At 42.4% G+C, this 22609-nt stretch overlaps 1 protein-coding gene across 43 annotated transcripts in view; it reads left to right on the forward strand.

The window, feature by feature from the left end:
• The window catches only part of SOX5 (SRY-box transcription factor 5), a 723931-nt gene extending 704508 nt beyond the window's left edge, over positions 1-19423 (forward strand). For all 43 annotated transcript variants that reach the window (XM_075506020.1, XM_075506208.1, XM_075506234.1 and 40 more), the window contains 4 exons: positions 2682-2790; positions 3710-3883; positions 10028-10244; positions 13623-19423. In XM_075506020.1, the coding sequence (XP_075362135.1) occupies positions 2682-2790; positions 3710-3883; positions 10028-10244; positions 13623-13926 (804 nt within the window). In that variant the 3' untranslated portion in view covers positions 13927-19423. The remainder of the gene's footprint in view (positions 1-2681; positions 2791-3709; positions 3884-10027; positions 10245-13622) is intronic.
• Positions 19424-22609: the final 3186 nt, after the last annotated feature.

The raw sequence follows: 22609 nt of genomic DNA on the forward strand, positions 1-22609 counted from the left end.
GACAGGAAATTGGAACACTACTTATGTATAGTCAGGCTTTTGCATCCTGCCAGGGTGTTGCTGATCTCTTTCTGCTCTCCTAAGGCTGTTGCAGAGGCTTAGGAAAGAGCAGGCCTTAGGCTTATTCTTGCCCGAGTACTTTTTAAACTTAAGCATTTCTAAACATTAACACAGAAAAGTACAGCTGGCTGTTTTGACATCCTCTCTTTCAAGAGCAACGTCATGCAGAAGTTCTTTTTAACTGCCACCTTATCGTTGCTGACTGAATTATATTGTCATTCGCTGTGCACGTAGAGGATGTCAGTCTCTATGTTTGAGTAGCAGGGAGTAAATTGTCACCGTGTTGAAAGGGTGGTCTCCCCGCTCACCCACGTTTCAGCTGTCCGGAGAGCCACCTGCAAGCGCAGGGGCTGAGCGGTGCAGCCCGGGAGCTCAGCAGTCATCTGGCATTCCTTCGCAGCCCCTCTTCGATCGTGCCTGCGCTCTCTCACTTCATCTAATGTGGCTGTACCTCAAAATGCAAAACTTTGCCCAAGATGGATAGCGGCAGAGCATCTGTAGGCTTGTTAAGTCAAACTCTGATAAACGAGCCGTACCCGGTGTGTACCTTGCAGACAGCATGCGGGAGTATTCGCTGACCTTAAGACTCAATCAGATCATGTCGGCAGAGCGTGGTTCTGAATGTAACTGCCTCTGACTTCAACAGCTGCGTTTACTGCATAAAGAAAAAGCTGTTAAGCCTGTGCCCTTTGCGCTTTCAGCTCTGTTTCTCTAAGAGGTTTATATATGATTCAAGAAAAGTCTGCAACAGAATAACTCCCCTCTCCCATAATATACTCAACAAGATGAGATGTTCTTTTATATTTTAGGTTGGTGGCAGCATTTTTAAATGACTTCTGACATAAAAATTTTTGAACTCTATCATTATGAAGTTGACAGTAAATAGATTTTTTTTGAGGAAAAACTGTTGACTTGCATTATATAGCTGAGATCCATTTGGAAGAAATACAAAGTCAACTCATTCTTGACTTTCTGTCTGCTGACGGGCTGCTTTGGAAATGAGAGCTGAGTTAAAACCAGTAGGTCAAAGAGTTTGGTAAAGCTAAATGCCTCAATAGTTCAGGTGCTTATTCGAAGCTTCTCCAAGCTTCCTGGATCTGCTGTGCCTGGAAGTGTTACAGAAACCCTTTCTCTGCTGCATGAGCTTTTCCTGCAAAAACCAAGAGGGTAACTCATCTTGCATGGTTTCAGTGGTGATGTGTCTGCTTATAGACAGAGCACCAGGAGTGTGAAAGGGATCCACAATGAAAATGAATGTGAGAAGAGGGAAAGTTAATCTCATGTTCCCTAAACTGTGCGACTGTATGAAGTTGGCAGATGAGCCTCCTTTCTAACTCTCTCAAGAAAATCTTTGTGAAATGACTTACATGAATTTGAACTGTTCTTTGAATTGCAGATGCAGGGACATCACATTGCGGGAAGCGTTTCTGTATTCGTATTGTTCTCTTCTCTGTTTTCTTCTATAATACAACCCAGTGACATTATTAGGCTACATAGAATAGTTGTAAAGTCTCCGGTTGCCATGTGAAATCTGAAAGTTTTTTTAGTTTGTTGATCTTTTACAGTCATCAGGAGTGGAATAGAGCAACAAAACAGCAATCTTTCTTTCAGGTAGAAGCTCAAAAGAATTTTTTCTACTGGAGCCACTTTATTATCATTCCGTATCATGTCATTTTCTTAGCTTTGCAAAAGGCACAGTGCCTAACATTTTGAAATGTTAGTATTGCTTTCCTGAAAGATTTATTTTTAAACATATGATTGTCAGGAAGATAGAACGTTTATGAGTAAAATTCATTGGGAAAACAAAAACAGTTGGAAAATGGAACACCTTTGTATTTGTAAAGTAAAACAATTCAGTGAGAAGCGAGGTGTTTTGAAGAGAACATTGGAATTGATGGCCCTGGCATGTTGTTCTGGCAATGTCTTTAGACACCTCTGCAGCCTGACAGATTAATTGGCAGCACGCACTAGCCTGTTGCAATCCAGGGTTCACAGATAGTTCTGACTAGATGAATGATGGATGGGGTGTTAGCAGGGTTGGGCAAACAGTCTGGACAAGAACACAAACTGCTGCCCAAGTATCATGCTTAATTCAGGCTGACCCTTTCCCAAGGCCTGAATAAGTTTCAACTACGGGGTTGGTTTTTTTTTTTCCGTATGGGCTGCTTCCTAAAGTATAAAAAAGAAAAAGGGTAAAGTCACCCATGTCTCTGCACTTTGATTGCAGGCTGGAAATAGAGTAAAACAATAAATACATTGCAAAAGAGCATGTATCATGTAAACTTCCAGTCCAGCTTTGCAGTCCCGGGGACATAGAGAGTTGAAGTATTCTTCAGATGTGCAGCCAATTTTATCATGCCTAACTAAACCAATCTTTTCAACACTATGAAGTTTGCTCATCACTAGCTAATAAGCATGTTTTAAAAAGGACTTGGTAGAGTCTGGAACCATACCCCTTCCAGAAAAAATATTATTATGTATCTTAAATACCTGTCTCCGTAAACTGTTGTGAATGAATTGTTACGCAGCTTCTCTGTCAACCTTCTAAATTACCTATGAACTTTGCAGTTACAATATTTAATGATTTTCCTGATCCAAATCCTGTCATCTTGCCCATATAGGACAAAACAACACTGGAGACCCTGACTCAGCAACTGGCAGTAAAACAGAGTGAAGACGGGAAGTTTAGCCACGCAATGATGGATTTCAACATGAGTGGAGATTCTGACGGTCAGTACAAATGGCTTATCCTTATTTCCAGGTTTGTGTGTACATGTCAACGGGATCTGCGGGAGAATCCAAGTGCTTTGGAGGCCTGTGAGGAGTAAGAGCAGTTAGCAATAAGTGGCTATGAAACAAGGCAGGAAAAAATGATTCATCGTGTGGTGTTTTCAGTCTGGAGGTGATTTTTAGCCTTCTCTCTGTACGCTGCACTTCTCAAGACCGAACCAAGAATGTATTTCTGATGGTAAAAGGGAATAAAGGAGGCAAATAGATGTGGGATAAATGAGATCATGCAGCAAGTCCATGAGTTATAGACCTGATCATCCATAGGTGATGCACGCTCTGCATCTGTAGGAACTTTTCTTGGTTTGATGAAGCAAGCGTAATGTTCATTTCTTTCTCTGCTGTTGCTTATGTTGTTATGGAGAGGTAAGCACAAAAACAGGTAGATGTGTAAATGTTCATCTGCTAGTTAGAGAGTTGCTTAAGAAGAAACACCTGAAGTTGCCGTATATCACCCCCTTCCCATCACAAAAAGGGTGGAAAATAGGTAACAACATGACCAGCATTTGGTAAGCAAGAAAGGAAGAAAGTAGAAAGAAAATCTACATTGGTAAGTGTTGAGTTTATGTTATTAAGTAGTAAAAGACGGTTTAGAAAAGCTGTTTAATGCTTCATGTTGAAAAAAACAATTGAAACTCTTAATCAAGTCTATACTATGTGATACTGAATCAATAGAATAACTAAAAACTAGACAATATGCAATATATGGTATTTCCTGCTGCTTCAAGTAAAAAGAAGAAATGCCATTAACCTATTGTGAACACTCACTCATTGAATGTGCAGCATCTGACATAGGTTATTGATGGCAGAGGAAGCTGCATAATGAAACACAAGTTGGGAATGTTTTTCTCTTTCTTTTTAGGAAGTGCAGGAGTTTCAGAGTCTAGAATTTATCGGGAATCCAGAGGGCGTGGTAGCAATGAGCCCCATATCAAGCGCCCAATGAATGCATTCATGGTGTGGGCTAAAGATGAACGGAGGAAGATCCTTCAAGCCTTCCCTGACATGCACAACTCCAATATCAGCAAGATACTAGGTAAGAATGATAGAGCACTGTTCTTTCAATAGCAAAACTCATAAAACTTTTGACTGAATAGAGCTGAGCACCTAACACAACAGAATTACTGTCTCTAGAACACCTATTTTGCTACTTAATGACTGCACCAAGGACAACAGTGGTACGAGCTTTCACCGTGCTGCCCAGCAGTAAACATTAACCATAACCTGAAATGTTCTTTTGTCTTTGTAATTAGTGAGATTGTGGTGGTGGTTTTGGTGCGAGAACATGAACTGACTAGACAAACCCAGTTCATTTCATTAGGCTGTTGAACAAGCACAAAATGACTGCTATCATTTATTTGCCCACATATTTCATCTAACTAGATTCTATGGGGTAGGGCACCACAGTATTTGATTTGTGCCATAGCACTTTCTGTTCAAATCAATGGCCATAGGGAAAAGATCCTAAAATACATCCTTTTATTTTATACACTGACAGTTTTAAAGGATTTTTATTATGTTCCTGTTATATTAAATTTCCCTTTAGTACACGATCGCTATCACAAGCTGCTTTTATTCTAAATATTCTGAAAAGAATCCTGAAATCAAAAAAAGAAACATCAGAACTAATTTCCATATCCTCTACTCTTCACATCCCAAGCAATATTTGTCAGAACATCATCTACTGAATTTCATGCCATAGTCTTCCAGCTTTTCACTACTTGCTCAAATTCCCAGGACCACATTCTGTCCTAAGTTACTCCCCTGTGACACACTGAATGATACAGAAGGTGAATAATGAGGATCTCTGAGGCCAATGAATTACTGTTCTGCAGAAGAAAAAATATCTGTGACCAAATTGGAGATGTTGCATTTTTACTGATAAAGACTGTGTTACAGGACGTAAGCGTCCCTCAGATCAGTGGGTAAAAGCTTAAGCAGGGAACATGTTTACCTGGGCTGCAGGTCTCATTGGTTTTGCAGACAACTCGAGAGATGTAGCGCAATTGTAATGGCAGCATTAACCAGCTGCAGGGCTGGTAAGTATGCTGAGTTTAGACTGGTCAGGGGTTTGAAGTTTAGCTTGATTAGAGTGGTATTATGGGAAGTTAGCAGGGGGCAAGTGGAAATGAGATAAATTGGTCGGAGAGGCAGAATGTATTGGCTGTGGATGGCAGATGTGACGATATTAACCCATGATTAAAAGGGTGGTACAAGATGATTAGATTAGTTATGGGAACAGGATTAGAAGGCTAAATTGGTTATGTTGATGGTAAAATAACCTTATACTGGTTGAAAGGGATTATACTGGTCAGAGGTGTATGATGTGATCAGACTGAGGACAGGGCAGTAATAGTTTTGGTCTGTTTCTAAATTGAGAGTAGACCTGGTTAAACCTGTTTTTAAATAATCAGCTTCAGAAATCTACAAGATCATTCTGAATGGCCCTTTTCATATAGAAAGTACAAAGAGAGCTTGATGTTTTCCCTCTTAACTGATTGTTTTGGATAACAACCTCCGACAGCACGCTGCTAATTCATTCTGCTTAAAACAGGCGCTTGAGCTGGGCTGACATTTTACGCAGTCTCTGGGGATCCTGGTTGACATTTTAAAGGGCTTCTAAGCATTTTATAATACCCTAAAATCTGGTTTTAATAAGCCATTCTGCTGAAATTGTTAACATAAGGAATCACCTTTTACTATTTGGCGCTAGATCAGGGAGATATGGGGACATCTTTTTCTGATTAGATATACAGTAGTTGGAGTAAAATGTGCAAATTCATTACAGATCCTGTTGAGGTGACAGACAGTATAGCCGACTCCAAACTCTTTCTGTTTTGCTGCCAGATACGGGGAAAAGCAAGGTCTGAAGCAGTAAGAGATGATGTTTCTCTTTCTTTCCAGCATCACATTTAATTATTTTATTCCACCTATGCAATGGAGAGGGATGTCCTGACGACTTCTTTCTAGCAGAAACGTTATAAAGGTCTTCCCTCAATTGCAAAAGGCCAGTCTTTTGAAGTCAGCAGGGAGCTCTCTGTTAACTGGCGTAGGGTGAGCAACTAGAGGCTTACAGTTCAGCCAGGTATTAGGGTCACTTTATTAGAAAGCCACAATTTTTCCTTACCATTATTTTAGCAGCACTGCTACACATTGAGGTCAGAGAGCTCGCTGTCACGGAGAGTGGCTTAGGTGGAGTTGTCACCGATCGAGGGTCATTTTTATAGTAAAATGAGAGGAGGTGCCCTTCCCAGCACTAGAATTCTCTAGGGATTATGTTTGACACTGTGGTATTATGTTTTGAGCATAAAAATTAGATACATGGATTTGTCACTAAATTCATCTGTGCATACGTTTGTCATCCATCTGTTCATTGCAACTTAAACTTGTGGATAATGATTTTTTTTTAGTAAATTGTTAAAAAAGTGCTAAAATGGGTCTGCTGGACCCTATCAATTTAATAATGCATTGTTTAGATATTTTTGTAAATATTTTAATTAATTTCACTGAGAAATCTACATAAAGAGATTAGGAAAAGATGAAGTTAGATACTACCTTCAGAAATTCTCTCGTGGATGTGGAAGTGTGTGAATACAAGCCTATATGCATACCTATACATTATACAAGTGTTTGTGTACGTGAGGGTATTTTTTAAACGTAAAATCAGCCTGATTCAGTTGCTCAGATTGAAAAATGTCAGTCTAATGGACTGAAAGTTAGGCAATATTACAAACAGCTGAGAATTTTTGTCAGAGAAACTTGGCTTAAAATCAGCGGTAAGCAAAGCTCCTAACCCCACCTGGTGCATGTGTGTGTGTGCCCGAGCACAAGTGCCGGGGCACACGTGGGGACATCTCTTTTCTGGCCTGGACTCAAATAGCTGGCCCTCTACAGCCATCTTCACAGTCATCATGTGGGCACAGCTCTAACTGCCCTAGCTCACTTTGGGGGTAGGAGGCGTGTTTGGTGCTGCAAAGCCTTATAATTTTCTTGTTTATTTTCTAAATACCTCAGCCAGCAGATCAGGGAGAATTGTGCGAGAATCCTGCTTGTCATTATGTATGCATCCAGGGAGGGGAACGGGTTCTTGTTTTCATAGTCAAGGAGAAAAGCCTTGCATACTTGACCCACTCAAAGCTTTCTAACACAGATGGTGAGCAGAAAGCTCACCCAAGAGTGTAAATCTTCCCTTAAAAAGAAAGATTTTTCAAGATTCTTCAATCACACCTTGTTTGGGCTTGGCACTGCCGTACCTGTGGTACCCGTGCTTGCCTGTGTGTATTTATAGACACATAAAACAATGGCAGATAAAGCTATTGCAAATATAGTTTGTCCAAACATAAGGTATTTTTATCCAGTTTGAGTATGTTGATTGACAATACTCATTCATAGCTTAGCTTGCCTCTGGGTGCAAATTCAAAGATCAGAGTTATGTATTCTTCAAACTTTCCAAATTTCAGATTAAGACCAATGAGAGAGCTGGTTGGATTTTGTATATTACTAAGAAAATCAGTGAAAATCATAAAATGTAAAAAACTAGGGTTTATCATCAGAAAATGTGCCCTTTTTCAAAATTTATTTTGACAGCATTGTTTGTTTAATTATTTATGATACTTCAAAACATACTAGTAAATTATATTTAGTATATTTTGTAAAAACGGTAAAGTCATAGTAAGAGGAGGTATCACTGCAGAAGGCAGCTATTAAAAATTTGCTAGGAAGAGAGGTGACACTGCCAGGATTTTTGTTGTATTGAGCTTGCAGCTTAGGAAGGAAAAACATAACGAATGACATTTATGTATAAATATTGTATGTGTAACTGTATGTACAAATATTATGCATCAAAAATTCAGTTTTTGTGGCCCTGATCCTGCAAAGACTTATGTGTTTGCCTAACTTCACCCACTATTTACAGATCTTTTCACATGAGGGGGTAGGAATCTGCCTGCCCAGATCTGACTGTAGGATTGCAGCAAGTGAGCTAGCACAGCGAAAGAGGAATTGTGCTGGGATAGAACATTTTCATGGCAATTTTGCAACAACTGATTTTAATTTCTACCTGTCTGTCTGTCCATCGGTCTCAAAATATATCTGAGTTTCTACATTGCAGGTCCTCTCACAGCATGTAAAGCAAATGTCAAGCTCATATGCTTTACCCTGAATTCTTAACATCGTTCAACACAGACCCCATCTATGTTTCCATCTTACGCAGCTTTAGTAGGTGTTCAGCATTGTGGCAGTCTCCGCATGTTTATCGCTGTGTCATTTAGCCCAAAATCTAGGAGGTACTACATGTGGAAAGTTGGTGTCACTTTTTCTAGCCACTCTCTTTGTCAGAAAAAGCTTGGAATAATTTCTTTGCAGGAGACGAAGCTGCTGACGGGGATTCTGGCCGCAGAGGTTTGCTGCCCTGCGTAACACAGAGCCCTGCCACAGATCCCCGTGCACAGACGCTACCTCTGCACGGCATACGAAGTGCCGTGCAGGAGTTCTAGTGCAAATCCTAGAAACCATCTAGTCACGCTAATATGGTGCTGTGCCTAAGCTAGTAACAATGCAATTAAACTGTTTCCCATTCCAGAACGAGCTGGAGGATCTCTGCGTGTTACCTGTTGTAAACATCATGAAAAATGAAGGGGTTTGACTCCAAAGTAATGTTTGCTAAGAAAGGGACGTCCATTGCTCCTCTTCAGAACAAAACCATGATTATTTACAAATGCGTTATCTCTAGGTGTGAGGTCTGTTAGCCCTTCACAGTGAGCCCAAACTGCAGCTTGGAATAAAGATTCAAAGAGCAATGGGGAAAATGGTGTCAATAATCAGAAGAGGCCTTTCTAGAGGGAACCAAACTGTTTTCTTTCCTGGGAATGGATAACTGTGCTCTCTATATTGCGAGTCTTAAGGGCACAGTGAGCTAAGAGCCGCCTGAGTAATAGCATGAGCTAAGTACAGTATGAGTAACCATAAAAAATGAAGAACAAGAGGAAGTCAATATGACGTATGACATTATGAACCCATTAAATTGAGAAACTATTCAAACTTTTTTTCCAATGGGAAAATTGACTATTTTCCAATAAAGTTTTCCTTCTAGGCCACATGTTTCACAGCTTGGACCATGCCTGTTACTTGAAATGTGTCTTACCCTGAAGCACTTCTATAGTTCATGGAAAAATAAAATAGGATAACTGATTCAAGAAATTTTACTTTCTGCTCCCATATTATGTCCTTTAAGAAATATTAGTTTATAAATTTCAGGAGGTATTTGAAAACAATTGTAAAGTCTGCATTATTTCCCTAGCTCAAATATCCACACTAACATAGGCAGTGTCAGACACAAGGCTGCCAGCAATGAAGCCATAGTGCGGCTCCATGGAGAGGTGTGCCAGTATCCCAGTGCTCTTCCCTTCATGACACATACTAAATTCTTTAAGTTGGAGCTGGCAGTGTTCACCAGGACTTGGTCTTGGAGTTAAAACCCCACAGAGACATACGGGATAGTTTATAGCTTTTAGAGGCATTGCTTCAGGGTCTTTGCAGGCTCCTGTATCCAGCAGCATAGCATTTACGATCAGTTCATATTCTGCTTCTCGCAAACCTGGAAGCTAGAAAGGTATGGTATTTGTCATGAAAGACTAAGCTGTAGACATGTGCACATCCAGAGTTTATGCCTTGATCCAGCCGTGGTGGAGCACAGCGACGAGATCGCAGCACGTGGGAGTGGTGCCTCCTCTAGAAGAGGAGGTGAAGACAGGCCCATGGCCAAAGGAAAGTGGGGGGGCATAGCAGAGCACACTGTGTGTAGCTAAGGGGTCTTTGGCCATTCCACTAAAATACACTGCCTTGTCTTCTAAAACAAAGTGTCAGGGATTGCCCATTATCAGGATGATGGTTTTACTTCCCACCTGAAAGACATTAGAATGTAGATAAGTTTCAGTAAAATATTGAGTCAAAACCTCCAGTATCGTCTCTCTCTGCCTCTTGGCCATGCCCAAGTGGTTTACCAGTCAAATACAAACAAGACCTGACCCCTGTCTAGAAGCTCTGACAGATCCCCAGCCCAAAGCAATGTGGCCGTAGGTATCTTGTTCTGGGTGACCTACTTGTTTCTCTGCCTTCCAGTGTTTCCAGTGTTTCTTCCAGTGAGGAGAATCTCATTTCGCATTCTTTTTTTTTGTGACAGGATCTCGCTGGAAAGCTATGACAAACCTAGAGAAGCAGCCATACTACGAGGAGCAGGCCCGACTCAGCAAACAGCACCTGGAGAAATACCCAGACTACAAATACAAGCCAAGGCCGAAGCGTACCTGCCTTGTAGATGGCAAAAAGTTACGCATTGGCGAATACAAGGCTATCATGCGCAACAGACGCCAGGAGATGAGGCAGTATTTTAACGTTGGGTATGGAACCTTTAAAAACTACCACTCATTTCAGCAAAAAAATTTTTCAGGGAGAATTCTTAATTCAGTGTGGTAAATGTTATATTTTATTGGCAAGAACATTATATATTGCTAACAGAATATGAAGCTTATACTTTAAAACAATGTGTTCCAGGAGGAAGTTAGGCAGTTAGGGATTTTTTTGTTGGCTCTGCTATATACTCATCTTACAGCTTTGGCCAACTGTCTCATTTCCACTCTGATCAGGCAAAAGAAAAAAAGAAAAAGCTTAAGATTTTCCAATGAAACGTAAGTCTTCTAATAAAGCCTTATAAGTATTACTTTATTATGAGGCCTCAGCGGGTATGTCTGAAGGAATCTATGGTGGTACACATGATCCAAAAGTCAAAATACAAGCTTGCATTCAGTATGATCTGCGGCAAGTGGTCTGCAAAAGGACTGCTGCGCATACTGAACTTGAGCTGGAATATGGACTTGGATCAGTTAATTCATATCGGGCATTAAGTTGTCTGTGTTGTTCATCATGACGGCATTTGTCATACTAGGGAGTGTCCTCCAGTGCAGTAAGCTAAATGCTTTGTGCTGAGCATAAATTTCAAGAAGACTGGTTCTGATAAACAGCTAATAGATCAGCTTGATATGATTAGATTAAAATCTGCCTAGCAAACTAGCATGTATTTTCCTTCTGCAAAGACTCCTTGGTTTTGGTTACAGCAGATCAAAAGAATCGGAAGTAATCAAATATTCTACAGTATTTCTGTATTCACTCCAGAAAATCAAAAGCTACACAGTGGTCTTAAAAAAAACAAAACCAGCAACAAGAACAACCCTCAGAAATAATGGAATTTGTGTTCCGTTTCCTCTGAATTTGGAATCATTTTAATATTAACTGAGTTGCACATCTCTCTAGTTAACGGCTAGAAGTAGCAATAAAGGAGAGGATATCTGTCCAGCAACTGTTAAGTGTCATCAGACTGTGTTTTAAACAGCTACAGTGTGCATTGTTATAATAAGCCGCTCAGCAGAGAAATTTGAGCTGCTTAACCCTGTGGCGCTGGCAGGTCCAGTGATCCCAATGGTAAGCACTGAAACAAACACAGGGAAGTCAGCCAACATTTGGCATCAAGAGATTAAAAAAAGAGGAGGGGGGCCTTCTGGAAAAAGAATAGGTGGCAACAGAGCCCCCAAAACACTGCTTATCTGGTTAACATGCATGCTTCATCATGGGAAAAAACTTAACCTTGTAACATTCCACATATTATTTAGCTTTCCAAACAAGGCTGACATTGAAATCAAGACATTTCGGGAGATAATTTGCACTGGGGCATTAGAGCACAGAACCTGGGGTGAAATCTTTATAGACGTTACTGACAAAGTGGCCAATGACTGCAGTGGGGTCAGTGTTTGATGCTGGCAGTCACAGCACTACAGTTGCATTCCTGGTTTTAGTTCCCCATCTGCTGCATCACCCGGTACAGGTCATTTAGGGCTAAACTTCCGAACACCAGCCTGGCTCCTGCCTGGGCACCAAAATAAGTGATTGAGTTTCCGAGAGCTGTGGCTATGCCAGCTGCTGGGACACGCTGAAAGCCCGTCTGAAGGCATCACAATGGGAAGGACTGGGCATTTTTTGCAACTCTTGTGCTTAATTCTTCTATGTCTCAGTGTCCTCATCTTTAATGGTGGTAGGGTAAGCTCACCTCACTGGACTGCTGAGAGCCCTAATACATGAGTATCTGAGGACTGCTTTGAGATCCTCTGGAGTGGACATCCTATAGAAGTGGAAAAATACTATTCTTAAATAATTTAATATTTGAAAAGCAGTCTGAAAAGCACCATTTAAGTGCAAAGTGTTCCTATTGTTAAATATTAAAAGCAATTTAAGTGTGCTGAATCTTGTTACAGAAATGCTGACTCCAGAAAACAAAAGCCTTCCTATTGAATTAAGAATAAAATGCAAATTAGATCCGCTCCCTACTTTAAGAGCTGTATCTTCAGCTGACACAACTTCTACTTGTTTCAGAAACGCGGAAATAAGGACTGTGCGGAGGGAGGCCTCGCTCGAATGGCAGGCAGGAAGTATCTGAAAATGCAGCAAGCAATTCCAAACAAATGTAAAGCTGTTTGGCAGAGGAAAGTCTTTCAGGATCACTGTACTGTGCAAGGCTTACTGTACAGTCAGGGCACAGGCAGGCAGGGGAACAGGGAAGGGTTTCATTCTTAATTAAGAATGTTCATCTCAAGAGACTCTGCCCTGTCTCCTGTGGCAAGGCTTTTCAGTGCAGATGGACACACCGCTGATGACATTACAATGTGCAGCATGTACTGAAGAGTATTACTGCAATGGAATTACTTCATGCAGCAAGGAAACAAAAGGAGCATGAATTTTAAACCTCTAGGCTTGTTGGGACCCTGAAGCTTCTCAGGGAAACAAACGCTGGTATAACACAGCTAGTGTTCTTGATGCAAAGGGAGTTTCTATGGCCTGGAATAATTCTTCTTTCATTACTGCAGACAGGTTTCCAAGGCTTAGACACCGTATAAAGGCATCCTGTAGAGGATTTTCTCAAATGCTCATGTTGCTTGCTTGCTTTTTATTTATTTTTAAATAATGCATGCTTCCGTTTTAAGTCTGCCTTTCCCCAATTTTATCCACCTTCCTTCAAAGGTTCTGCTTTTCACAAGAGCCGCTCACTGTGGAAACTCTCACCTTCCAGTGGGAGGCCCTTAGTGATCATCGTATAAACCCATGTTGGCCCCAGAAAGCCCACTGTTCCTCTCCCTAGTAATGGCCAGGTCTCTGAGTGAACGTGGAGTAAACAGTGCCTCTTTGGAGAGACCAGCCTTGCTTTCTCCTCATCCACTGGTACTTTCCTACAGCACCTCCCCATTCCTGTGCAAACTACCTAGCCCTCGCCACGTCTCTCCTGTTGGCAATGTGTTACTTCTATGTCTAGTCCTGCCAGCAGCTTGGATTATTTAAAAGGAAGATTTTCAACATATATGTTTTTTACATTGGACCTCAAATGAAAGGATGTTTATTTTTGGCTGGCAGCTCATGGGACGCCCCGTTTACCCAGTAAAGAAGTTTGCATCACAAGCAGGCAAGCTGAAGCTGTGTAGTTCAGGTACAGCTAGAGATACTTACAGAGACTGGGTTTTCTTATCAGTGAAGTTGGTTTGGGCCTGATGTTCATTTCAAGAGCATCAGTTGGTGAGTCTGGAATATTGATGTAAGGGTTGTCTTGCATGGGCCATCCAAAAGCTTCCTCTGCATGCCCAAGAGCATATGCTATGGGCTTGCGAAGTGCTGTTGTACTTGCATTCCCTTTTCTCCTTCCAGTATTCAAACATCCTTTTACTTTTTCTCCACAACAGGCAACAAGCACAGATTCCCATTGCCACCGCGGGCGTAGTTTACCCAGGAGCCATTGCCATGGCAGGAATGCCTTCCCCGCATCTGCCCTCCGAGCACTCGAGCGTGTCCAGCAGCCCGGAGCCCGGGATGCCCGTCATCCAGAGCACTTACGGCATCAAAGGCGAGGAGCCTCATATCAAGGAAGAGATGCAGACCGATGACGTCAATGGAGAAATCTACGATGAATACGATGAGGAAGAGGATGACCCCGATGCGGACTATGGCAGTGACAGTGAAAATCACATTGCGGGGCAAGCCAACTGATCAGGGTCCAAATATCTCGTGACCTACAGGACTTCAAGGAGAAAAGAAAAAATAAATAAAGCCCCATCTGGTTTATCCTTGCCAGTGGCCAAGCACATTAACTTTCTCATACACTGACTGTTACTTTAACTGTTAGTCTTAACTAGTTGGGACATCAGCTGACTAATAGACATCAGCCTGCATCAGAAGAAAAAAGGCTCAGAAGAAAGGAAACAAAGACAACGACGACAACAACAACAGAATGATATAAGCTATGGGTAAAATAATGCCAGTAATTCAGCTGCTATACCCAAGCACTGAAGTCTTACCCGTCGACCTTTTATTATTATTATTTTTTTTTCAAATAAACTTTATGGCTGTTTGTTCTACAATGTTCTAGAAATTCTCACTCAGGTACACAGTGCCAACAAGTGGCTTGTGAATGTGTTTTGTTGTTTTGTGCTACAGTTTAAAGAGAAATAATTTTTTTTTTTTGGTAATGCACCTGACAGGAAAGAAAAAAGATAAAATTCCTTTGACCCCCTCTGTCTCCTCCTCCTCCTCCTCCTCCCTGGCAAATCTGGGTCCGAAGTGTGTGTGTGTGTGCGTGCATGCCTGTGCGCGTGGCTGGCAAGGAAGGAAGTGGGGAGTCTGTTTCTGTTAACCCCAACAAGCAATTATTTCCTTTCAAGAGAGGACTTCTCTTCATCAGTTGCACACCATACTGAGTCTTTGAGCAAGTGCCAAATTTGTACTAAAGCGCTGAACTAGTCCAGTTTGCTTTTTTTTTGGTTGGTCTCTTCTTGTTTTGTTTTTCTTTTGCTTTTCTTTTGCTTCCTGCTCTGTCTTAAGTTAGGACAGTGTTGTATCTTAGACAATCCCTTGAAGAACCTGATATACCAGCAGCTGGTGAGATTAGACGTATATTTTTGGTTTTGGTTTTGCTTTTTAAAGGAAACTGTAGGTGCCGTTCTCAGGTGAAAAAAGAGAGAGAGAGAGAGAGAGACATAAGAAATTTAGAGAAAAAAATATTTTATGATCTTGGATTTTCATGTGTGCGTGTTTATGGTACTAATAGGAATAATATTGGACTATTGTGAGCAAAAAGCATGTTCCAGAATGAAGTCCCGCACCCTCCAAATGACTTGGTCTGTAAGGAGCCTTTGCTTTTAATTTACACTTCAAGTGGCAGCCTGTACAACATAAAAAAGGCTTGTCCAAAATGTGATTTGTTCAGCACAGGACAGGGCAACTGGAAATGTTACCTCCTCGCTGAGCATAATTAGGTTATCGTGATGTCCAGTTTTAATGAACTTGTACCTTCAGGGTGGCTGAGTACTGATCTCTGATTCAAAAGGCGATTTTTTTAACTGACTTTTTTTTCTTTGCACTTGCAGAAATCCATTTTTATCAGTGGGATGTTTGTGTAGGAAGGAAGACTAATAGCTATGAAGAGATTTCCATATTCAAAGTGGGCATGTAAGAACCCAAACCTTTGTGGTGCCGAGTGTCCCTAGCTGCTGCCTCCCCCAAGTGAAAAATTGTTCTCCTGGGCTAAAATGTTTTCAGTGTTGTTCTAGAGCCCTTAGATGTGTTGCTTGGGCAGTTTTGCCTTCCTTGGGCAACAGCAACCAGGTGAGGAAGGTGGATTTACACAAGAGTAGACCTGAGCAGAAGTTAGCCTCTTGTATTTCCAATAAGGTGACAGAATGTTACGCTTTATTTCAGTAAAAAGAATGTAAATACAAGGGAATCAAAGAGTCTCTTTTCATCTCCTCACTCTGATCTTCCTGTAGAATGAGAGGACCCAGGTTCGTGTAAGACAGAAGCAAGACAGAAGCATTAGATCTAAACCAACCGACCAACCAAAAAGGCTACCTCTAATTTCAAACAGCGGCTATCTGGGAGCTCCTCTCTGGCCTGGGAAGCAAAGTCTTAGGATTGTACTGAGGCAAAAGCCTTCCTCTGAGTCGGTTTTCTAACCGAGGATGCCACCTTCATATTCACGTTGCTCCCTGGTAAATTCCTACTCCTAGAGAGAGACTCATTGCTATCGTTACCGCTTTGAAGTTGTAAAAGTAGCCCTGTGCACCTTAGTGCCAGTGAGATCCCAGCCCAAGCAATCACCAGAACCATGGTCTTCAGTACTTGGCAACACTGATTTTGCAAATGGTCCCTTAATCAGGCGAATTTAGCCCTTGGTGCGGTCAGCCGTTTAAGTCCAGGTGCAGGATGGAAGGGACAGGTAGGAGGAGAGACCGAGAAGGAGAAGGGGGTTGGTCTTTCTTTGCCTTTTGAAATCCCACTTGAAGTGTAACTTGACCTCTGCAGACCTTGTGCAAAGCAAACAAGCAAATGCCATTGAAGACCTAGGACAATACTCCGACGAGCGGTTTGGACGTGTGATAGTTTTACCCTGCAACATCTGTTTTATTTTTCTCCTGTTCTCCCTTTTTTGATTTCCACCTCTGCCTCGAAAATTTTTTTTCTATTTTCTCTCTCTCAGAAGATTTGCTCTGAAGTTATGCTTGGAGTAGCTGATCATATCCTCCATGTCAGAGAGGGTTCTTTTTGTTTGTATTTTATGACTGTGTTGGGTTTATTTTTCAGTTGAACTGCCTCTTCTTGCTAGTGTTGTAATGGTAATTATAATAATAATAATAATAATGGTCAGCTGTTCCCAGATTAGTAAATTATGTATAATTTATTTTATCCCCCCCTCCCCCCTTTTTTAACTTTATTTTATTCTGTTCTAATTTGGCAGTGCAGCAAATGAAGCTGTTAGGCTATTTAAAATGGATACCCCTCCCCACCTTGCCTTTTTATATATATATAAATATATATATATACATATGAAAACAAATCGCTTCTTCTTCTGCTCACACCATTCCTCTTTCTTTTATTTTAATTTTGGCCCCAGCCATGTCAACTTCTGATGTTTATTATGATGGAGTGAATTAATGGGAGTGTTGTTTTCAATCTTAATTAACTTCTGCTCTCTCATCACTCATTTTAGTTATTTAATTACACCAGTCATCTAGAGCCAATTTTTTTGAAGCACTCTGTTTGGATAAGAAGGAAAAAAAAATAGACAATTGTTTTTATATCATTATTATGTACAATGTGAAAACAGATATTTGCTCCTTTTTTTTTTAACTTTTAAATTTGTTCCCTGTCTTTGTGAACAAATTACTTCTGACTCTTGTGGGTTCACCTCACATTTGCTGGATGCTTGATTTCCACCACGTTATAGAGACTCTCTGGTTTAATTGTGTCACTTTGGGCTACCAGAATACTTTGTTTTAGCTCCAGGTAGGTGCCACTGCGGCAGGCGTGATTGGAGCAAGTCTTAGACGCGTGGGCTGGAAAGCCGGCCTCGGGGAAGTCAATGGGAAGAAGGCCCTTTGACTTCAGCGGGACCGAGTTTCACCCCCGCGCTACGGGCTGCGCGGCAGGAGACGCTCCCGGAGGCAGCCCCGTCTCCGTGGGCAGGGTCGGTCCCGCACCGGAGGAGCGCCTGTGCCGGGGCTGCGGCACCGAGCTCTGCTCTCGGCAACGGACGGCGCGACAGAGCCCTTCTCCGGGAGCGCTCTGCTTTGCTCGCTGCCTTGGCCTGGACTAGGGCTCAGATGAACGCTAATTTTGTTACCGTACACATTTCCGTCTGAGAGACTACGCTACAGCCTGGGGTTCGGTCAGGCTTTTCAAATGGGTAGCTTTAGCAGGCTATCCGTGTCCTGCATTTGGATGTTGAAACCGATGCAGCAACGTTAAAAAGAAAAAAGGCAAAAAAAAAAGGCTCTGGGGTCCCAAACCGGCAAAATACTAACGCCTGTGCTAATGTTTTGTTGGGTCCAAGGATGAGCGCCCATATATCCTTCGGCAGTAGAAGACCAGATTTGAAAATGAGGCCCTGTTTGTCCCTCTCTAATTTTTTAGAAAAAACAAAGCGAAGCAAAGCATACATTTATAAAAAGATCTCCTTGTCTTGTTTCTTTTTTTTCCTGGGTTCTGTGCCCTGGAGCATGTAGAAAAACCAGGTTAGAAGAAGAGATTAGGATCGTATTAACCTAAAAGCGCATCGAGGCCCTAATGCCGAGGCGGGCTTCGTTCCCCTCTTCCCTGGGAACCTGGCGAGCGAGCATGGTCTTGGGGAGCTGCCCGGGGGGGACGTACAGGCCGTCTCCTCCGAAATCGGGGAGCCGCTTATGCCGTGCGTCTCGCGAGCTTACAAAAGAACACCACCAGCAGTGGGGAAAAGGGGAAAGGAAAGAAGAAAAAAAAACTGAGGCACTTGCTTCTAAGCTCAATTAAATAACACAGAGTATATCCTTTTTCAATTTATTCATGCCTTATATTAGTAAAATAGGATTTTTAAGTGCATTTAACATCTTTATTTAACCGTTCCGCTATATTAATCAGGCCCCCAGAAAAGAACACTAGCTATTATTATAGCATTTAATTAGTTTTGTAACCAAATCCTCTTATTACGAATGCATATGGAAGAAATTCTTTCTTCGAAGACATTATTTCAAAGATTTGGTTACTGCTGTAGACTCTCTCTTTAATTAAATCATTTTTTAGAAAGTAAATTGTCTTTAACCTTTTTACAGCACATTTTCAGAGCTTTTTCTTTTTAATCCAAAGAGATGAGCTGTTATTGTCCCCGAAGAAGCCTCTGACATCACGTTCGTAACATCAAAAATAATTATACTCCATGGAAACGTAGACCTTACTTAGCAAGAATTCATCTGCTAGAATGAATGGCAACTATATGGTATCTCGTACGTTTAAGGGCATGATGTATCGGATAGGAAGTATTTTTGTCTGCCCACTTCTCGATAGAATCATACCTTCAATTTTGCAAAGAACTGTGTGTAATTCACTAGATGTGGATTCAAGTGTATCCTCAATTCACAGGGCATGGGCTGGCTGTTTAGCTTGGTTTATATTTACATTTTTTCAACTTTATCTTAACTTGTCAGTTTCCCAGATTGAAGAACATGTCAAGTTCGTTTTTTCTACTGACTGATTTCTCTACTCCCCAGTGTTTTTGTCACTGGTTTGCTGAAACAGTATTTATATAGCTCCATTGGCTCTAAAGCTCTTACTCCTTCTAACGTTTTGGATTTTACAAGTGAAATGAAAATAGAAAAGAAATAGAGACAATCAAATGCCTGGAGCTTAAAACAAAGTATGTGCAACCTACCATCTCACTTGAAATTTAATAAAAGAAATAATTATGTAAATATAACATAGAGTTATAGATTTATATTTTGTTCATAACACATAGTGTAATATAAGTTGTATATTTTCATGTTTTGGTTTTATGTTATCATTCATGCCACAATAAATAAAAAAAAACAGGAGTTGATGTACTCTTTAAAAAAAATACAATGTGGGTTGCCACCATCCTGGGTTTTTGTTTTTGGTTTTTGGTTTTTTGTTTCTTTTGCATTCCCCTTTTTCAGTATTATTGCCCTGCAAGGCACCAATAAAACAGCAAATGTGTTCTTTACCTATACTGTGGTCTGTTTCCCACTTATTATAGCAAAGGCTGTGCTAGTTAATTTTGTTGTCAGGAGAACAAAACACCTGGGCCGAAGGAGGAAAAAACAAGATTTAGATTCAGCTTGCCAGTCTGCTCCAAAATTCAACGTTTTCGTCAAATACGGGACAAATTTCACCCCATCTTTAAACTATCAGTATTAAACCAGAAGAAGAAGTTGGTTCCTGGACAATGTAAGACAGTGCCATTTCCAGTTCGGAGTCGGGCACCTCATAAACGGGGATGGTTGAATCCAGAGGTTTGGCCCGTGCCCACCTCCCCAGGTCACGTTCACTTTCTACAGGCTTATCTGTTCGGAGACCAAAGCAAATTCGGGGAAATACCCAATTATAAACGCCGATGACACAAAGCTATGAAAAAAATAGCTCTGCTCATAGTTAGTCAAAATGTCCCAACATGCTGCCTAAACAGTTCATGAAGTTTTGACAGCAGCATATGGCACAAAGTGGGATGAAATGAATTTGTACCTGGTTTTGACAGTAAGTTATTCTGATGGGTGCTTACTTTCAAGTGCCTCCGGCTTGACAGATGCCATTCTATGGTTCCAGATTTCCTAAAGGGAAAAGGCAATATTTGGGAAAGCAGGGGGTAGCTGGTGGAGGTCCTCTGAACCTGCTCGCGCTCCTCTTGCTTGCCAGGTTGCCCTCTCTGCTCTTCCTGGGAGCAGGGTGGCACCTGAGACATTCCCTCAGCAAACCAGAGGTCTCTTTTAGCAGCGTCGCGATGCAGTCGCCGCCGTATAGCACCTGTCCAGTGGCAGTGGAAGCGAACCTGAGCAGAGCTATATAATGCGAGGCTCAGGCCAGGGAATGTCAGCATCCTCTAGCCCCTTAAAGTCCCTTTATCCATTACTGTCATCAACACGTCACGAAGGGAGCACCTGTCTACCTGAAAGGCCAGAGGAACACGCGTGACCGCCCTGGGCAGTGCGGCTGTCAAATTAAGGTGCAGTTTGTATTCGGTGTGCCGGCAACCTTACCCGCAACTTGAGCCAAGGCAAACATTTTGCTGCTTTGCCCTTTTAACAACTATGGAATACCGGTCAAGGAATACTGCTGCCAAAGCCCCGCTGCCTTACGCCTTTGCTGGCACGGCACCCGCTGCCCACCTGAAGCACCTCTGAGCACGTGGGTCTTCTCACTGCCCGGCTCTGAGATGGAGGGACATACGAGTTCTTCGGTTTTGTTACGGCTGGGCTGGTACCTAACAGGGGCAACAGTGTTCCCTCAACCAGTGGGAAAAAAATGTCTAGGAGAGCATGAGAAAAGCTAAGCTGAAGTTATATCTAAATTGTAGTATGTGTGGACAAGGCTGAGCTTTGCAAAAACGGGAATGAAGACCAGTTAAATCCTAAAGGTGCAGCTGAAGTAAAAAAAAGTTCCTGGAGCACTTAAGTGATATTATGGCCTAGACTCGGGAGTGGTAACTATTCTTTCTCCAGACAAGTTGTGGGGTTGGGGTTTTTTTTCGGGTTTGTTTTTTGGTTTTGGTTTTGTTTTGTTTTGTTTTTTTTGAAAAAATGCTAAAGCATTCCAGCAATTGCCTGTAGCAGGAAGGAAGAAAATGAGGATAATTATGACATTAATCTATTTAAAAAAGAAAGACGTGTGACAATTAGCGCATTCCTACCAAGAAAGTAACATACAGAGCTATATGTGTGTAGGAAAGTGAAAAGACCCCCCACAGAAGCCATGAAGGGTTATGGAAAGCGTATGTGCCTCACGAGGAAGCACAGCGCTGTGACTTCGGCATCAGCAAGAAAGAGTGCACGGGAGCTTGTCAATAAGCTTTCAGTTAATAAATATTCAGCAATACTGTAGAAAAGCAATGTGGGAGAAGAACAGGCAGTGGCTGGCGGGCCAACCAGTGGAAAGCGCATGCTGAAAAGGTACAGAAAGTCTTGTGAACATACTTATCAAAGTAATCTAGTGCCTGAGACTGGTGGGCTCGAGACAGTCGGAGTGGCTAATTTCAGTCCCCGGGATGCTTACGCTCACGTCTGTGGGTATTACGCTAGCACTGCTGGCCATGCACTGAAATCAGAGGTTGCTTGCAAGCTAACGACGAGGACAGGAAGAAGAAAATGGCACCGCAGCATCGTTGGCCTAATTCCGAAAGGCTGGCGGTGTCGGCAGCTCTGTGAGCATCAGCTGCACCCCAGCTGCAAAACCTTCCCACTAACGCGGCTACGCAAGGTGGAGGGGTGGCAGCCTCCCTTCCCCGTTCCGGGCTGGATGTGCAAGGCTGGCAGTTAGCCGACACTGGGGGGTTTCGGTGAGGGTTTTTCTCCCGTAAGTAAATTTGATCTGAAAGCTAATGCAAAAGAGATCCTCCAGATTCCCCGTATCACTCGTAAGAGTTGCTCTCCAGCCTCTCACGCTCTCCAGCGTGAACTTTGCAGACATTATCACACTCTCGGTCTCACGGCGTGGTTCAGCCAGGTCACAGGTTCCCCCTCCCCACACGCCGTGTGCGGTAAAGCAACACGCACACACCCCTACCTCCCCACCCGTGCTCACTCTACGCCACATCTGGCACAGCTACTCAAAAATCCTGTCTTTGGGAGCCGGCTATCTGTATCTACCGCTTTGAGGGATTGGCCAGTGCTTATTGGTTTGGGGGTTTTTTGGTTTTGTTGGGTTTTTTTTTTCCTGCTGGCAGAGCAGCCTTGTCGGAGCACAGCAGGCACCCGGGGCTGGGGGAGCGGGGAGAGCACCCAGCGCTCAGCCCGAGTCCTCCTCCGTCTCAGACCAGATTCGGCTCGAAGCGCTGTGCGTCCAGCGAACTCAGCTGTCGCCACTGCACCAGCGCTGCACGGCCGAAGGGCGTGTGGCAGCAGCACCAAGGAACAGTCATTCCTGACCCATTAACCTCATCAAAGCACACTGCTTGGCACGAGATTACAGATTTATGGATTATGGGTTTGGTTGTTTGCAGGCTCACACCAATTTACCTTTTTGGATGCTTCTAAAATTGCTGCCAGAGGCAGCACAGAAAGTTACTTTGGCCAAAACTCAGGCTTGCCCCTGCCCCCATCCCTGTGGAGGCCAAGTCAATTAGGAAGAGGTTAAAGTCACACCAAAATACACCCCTCCGCAAAATCTAAAATACTTCAAGCCGGGAGCCTTTCTGTAG

The sequence above is a fragment of the Mycteria americana genome, chromosome 1, assembly GCF_035582795.1.
Source record: "Mycteria americana isolate JAX WOST 10 ecotype Jacksonville Zoo and Gardens chromosome 1, USCA_MyAme_1.0, whole genome shotgun sequence".
Taxonomy (NCBI): Eukaryota; Metazoa; Chordata; class Aves; order Ciconiiformes; family Ciconiidae; genus Mycteria; species Mycteria americana.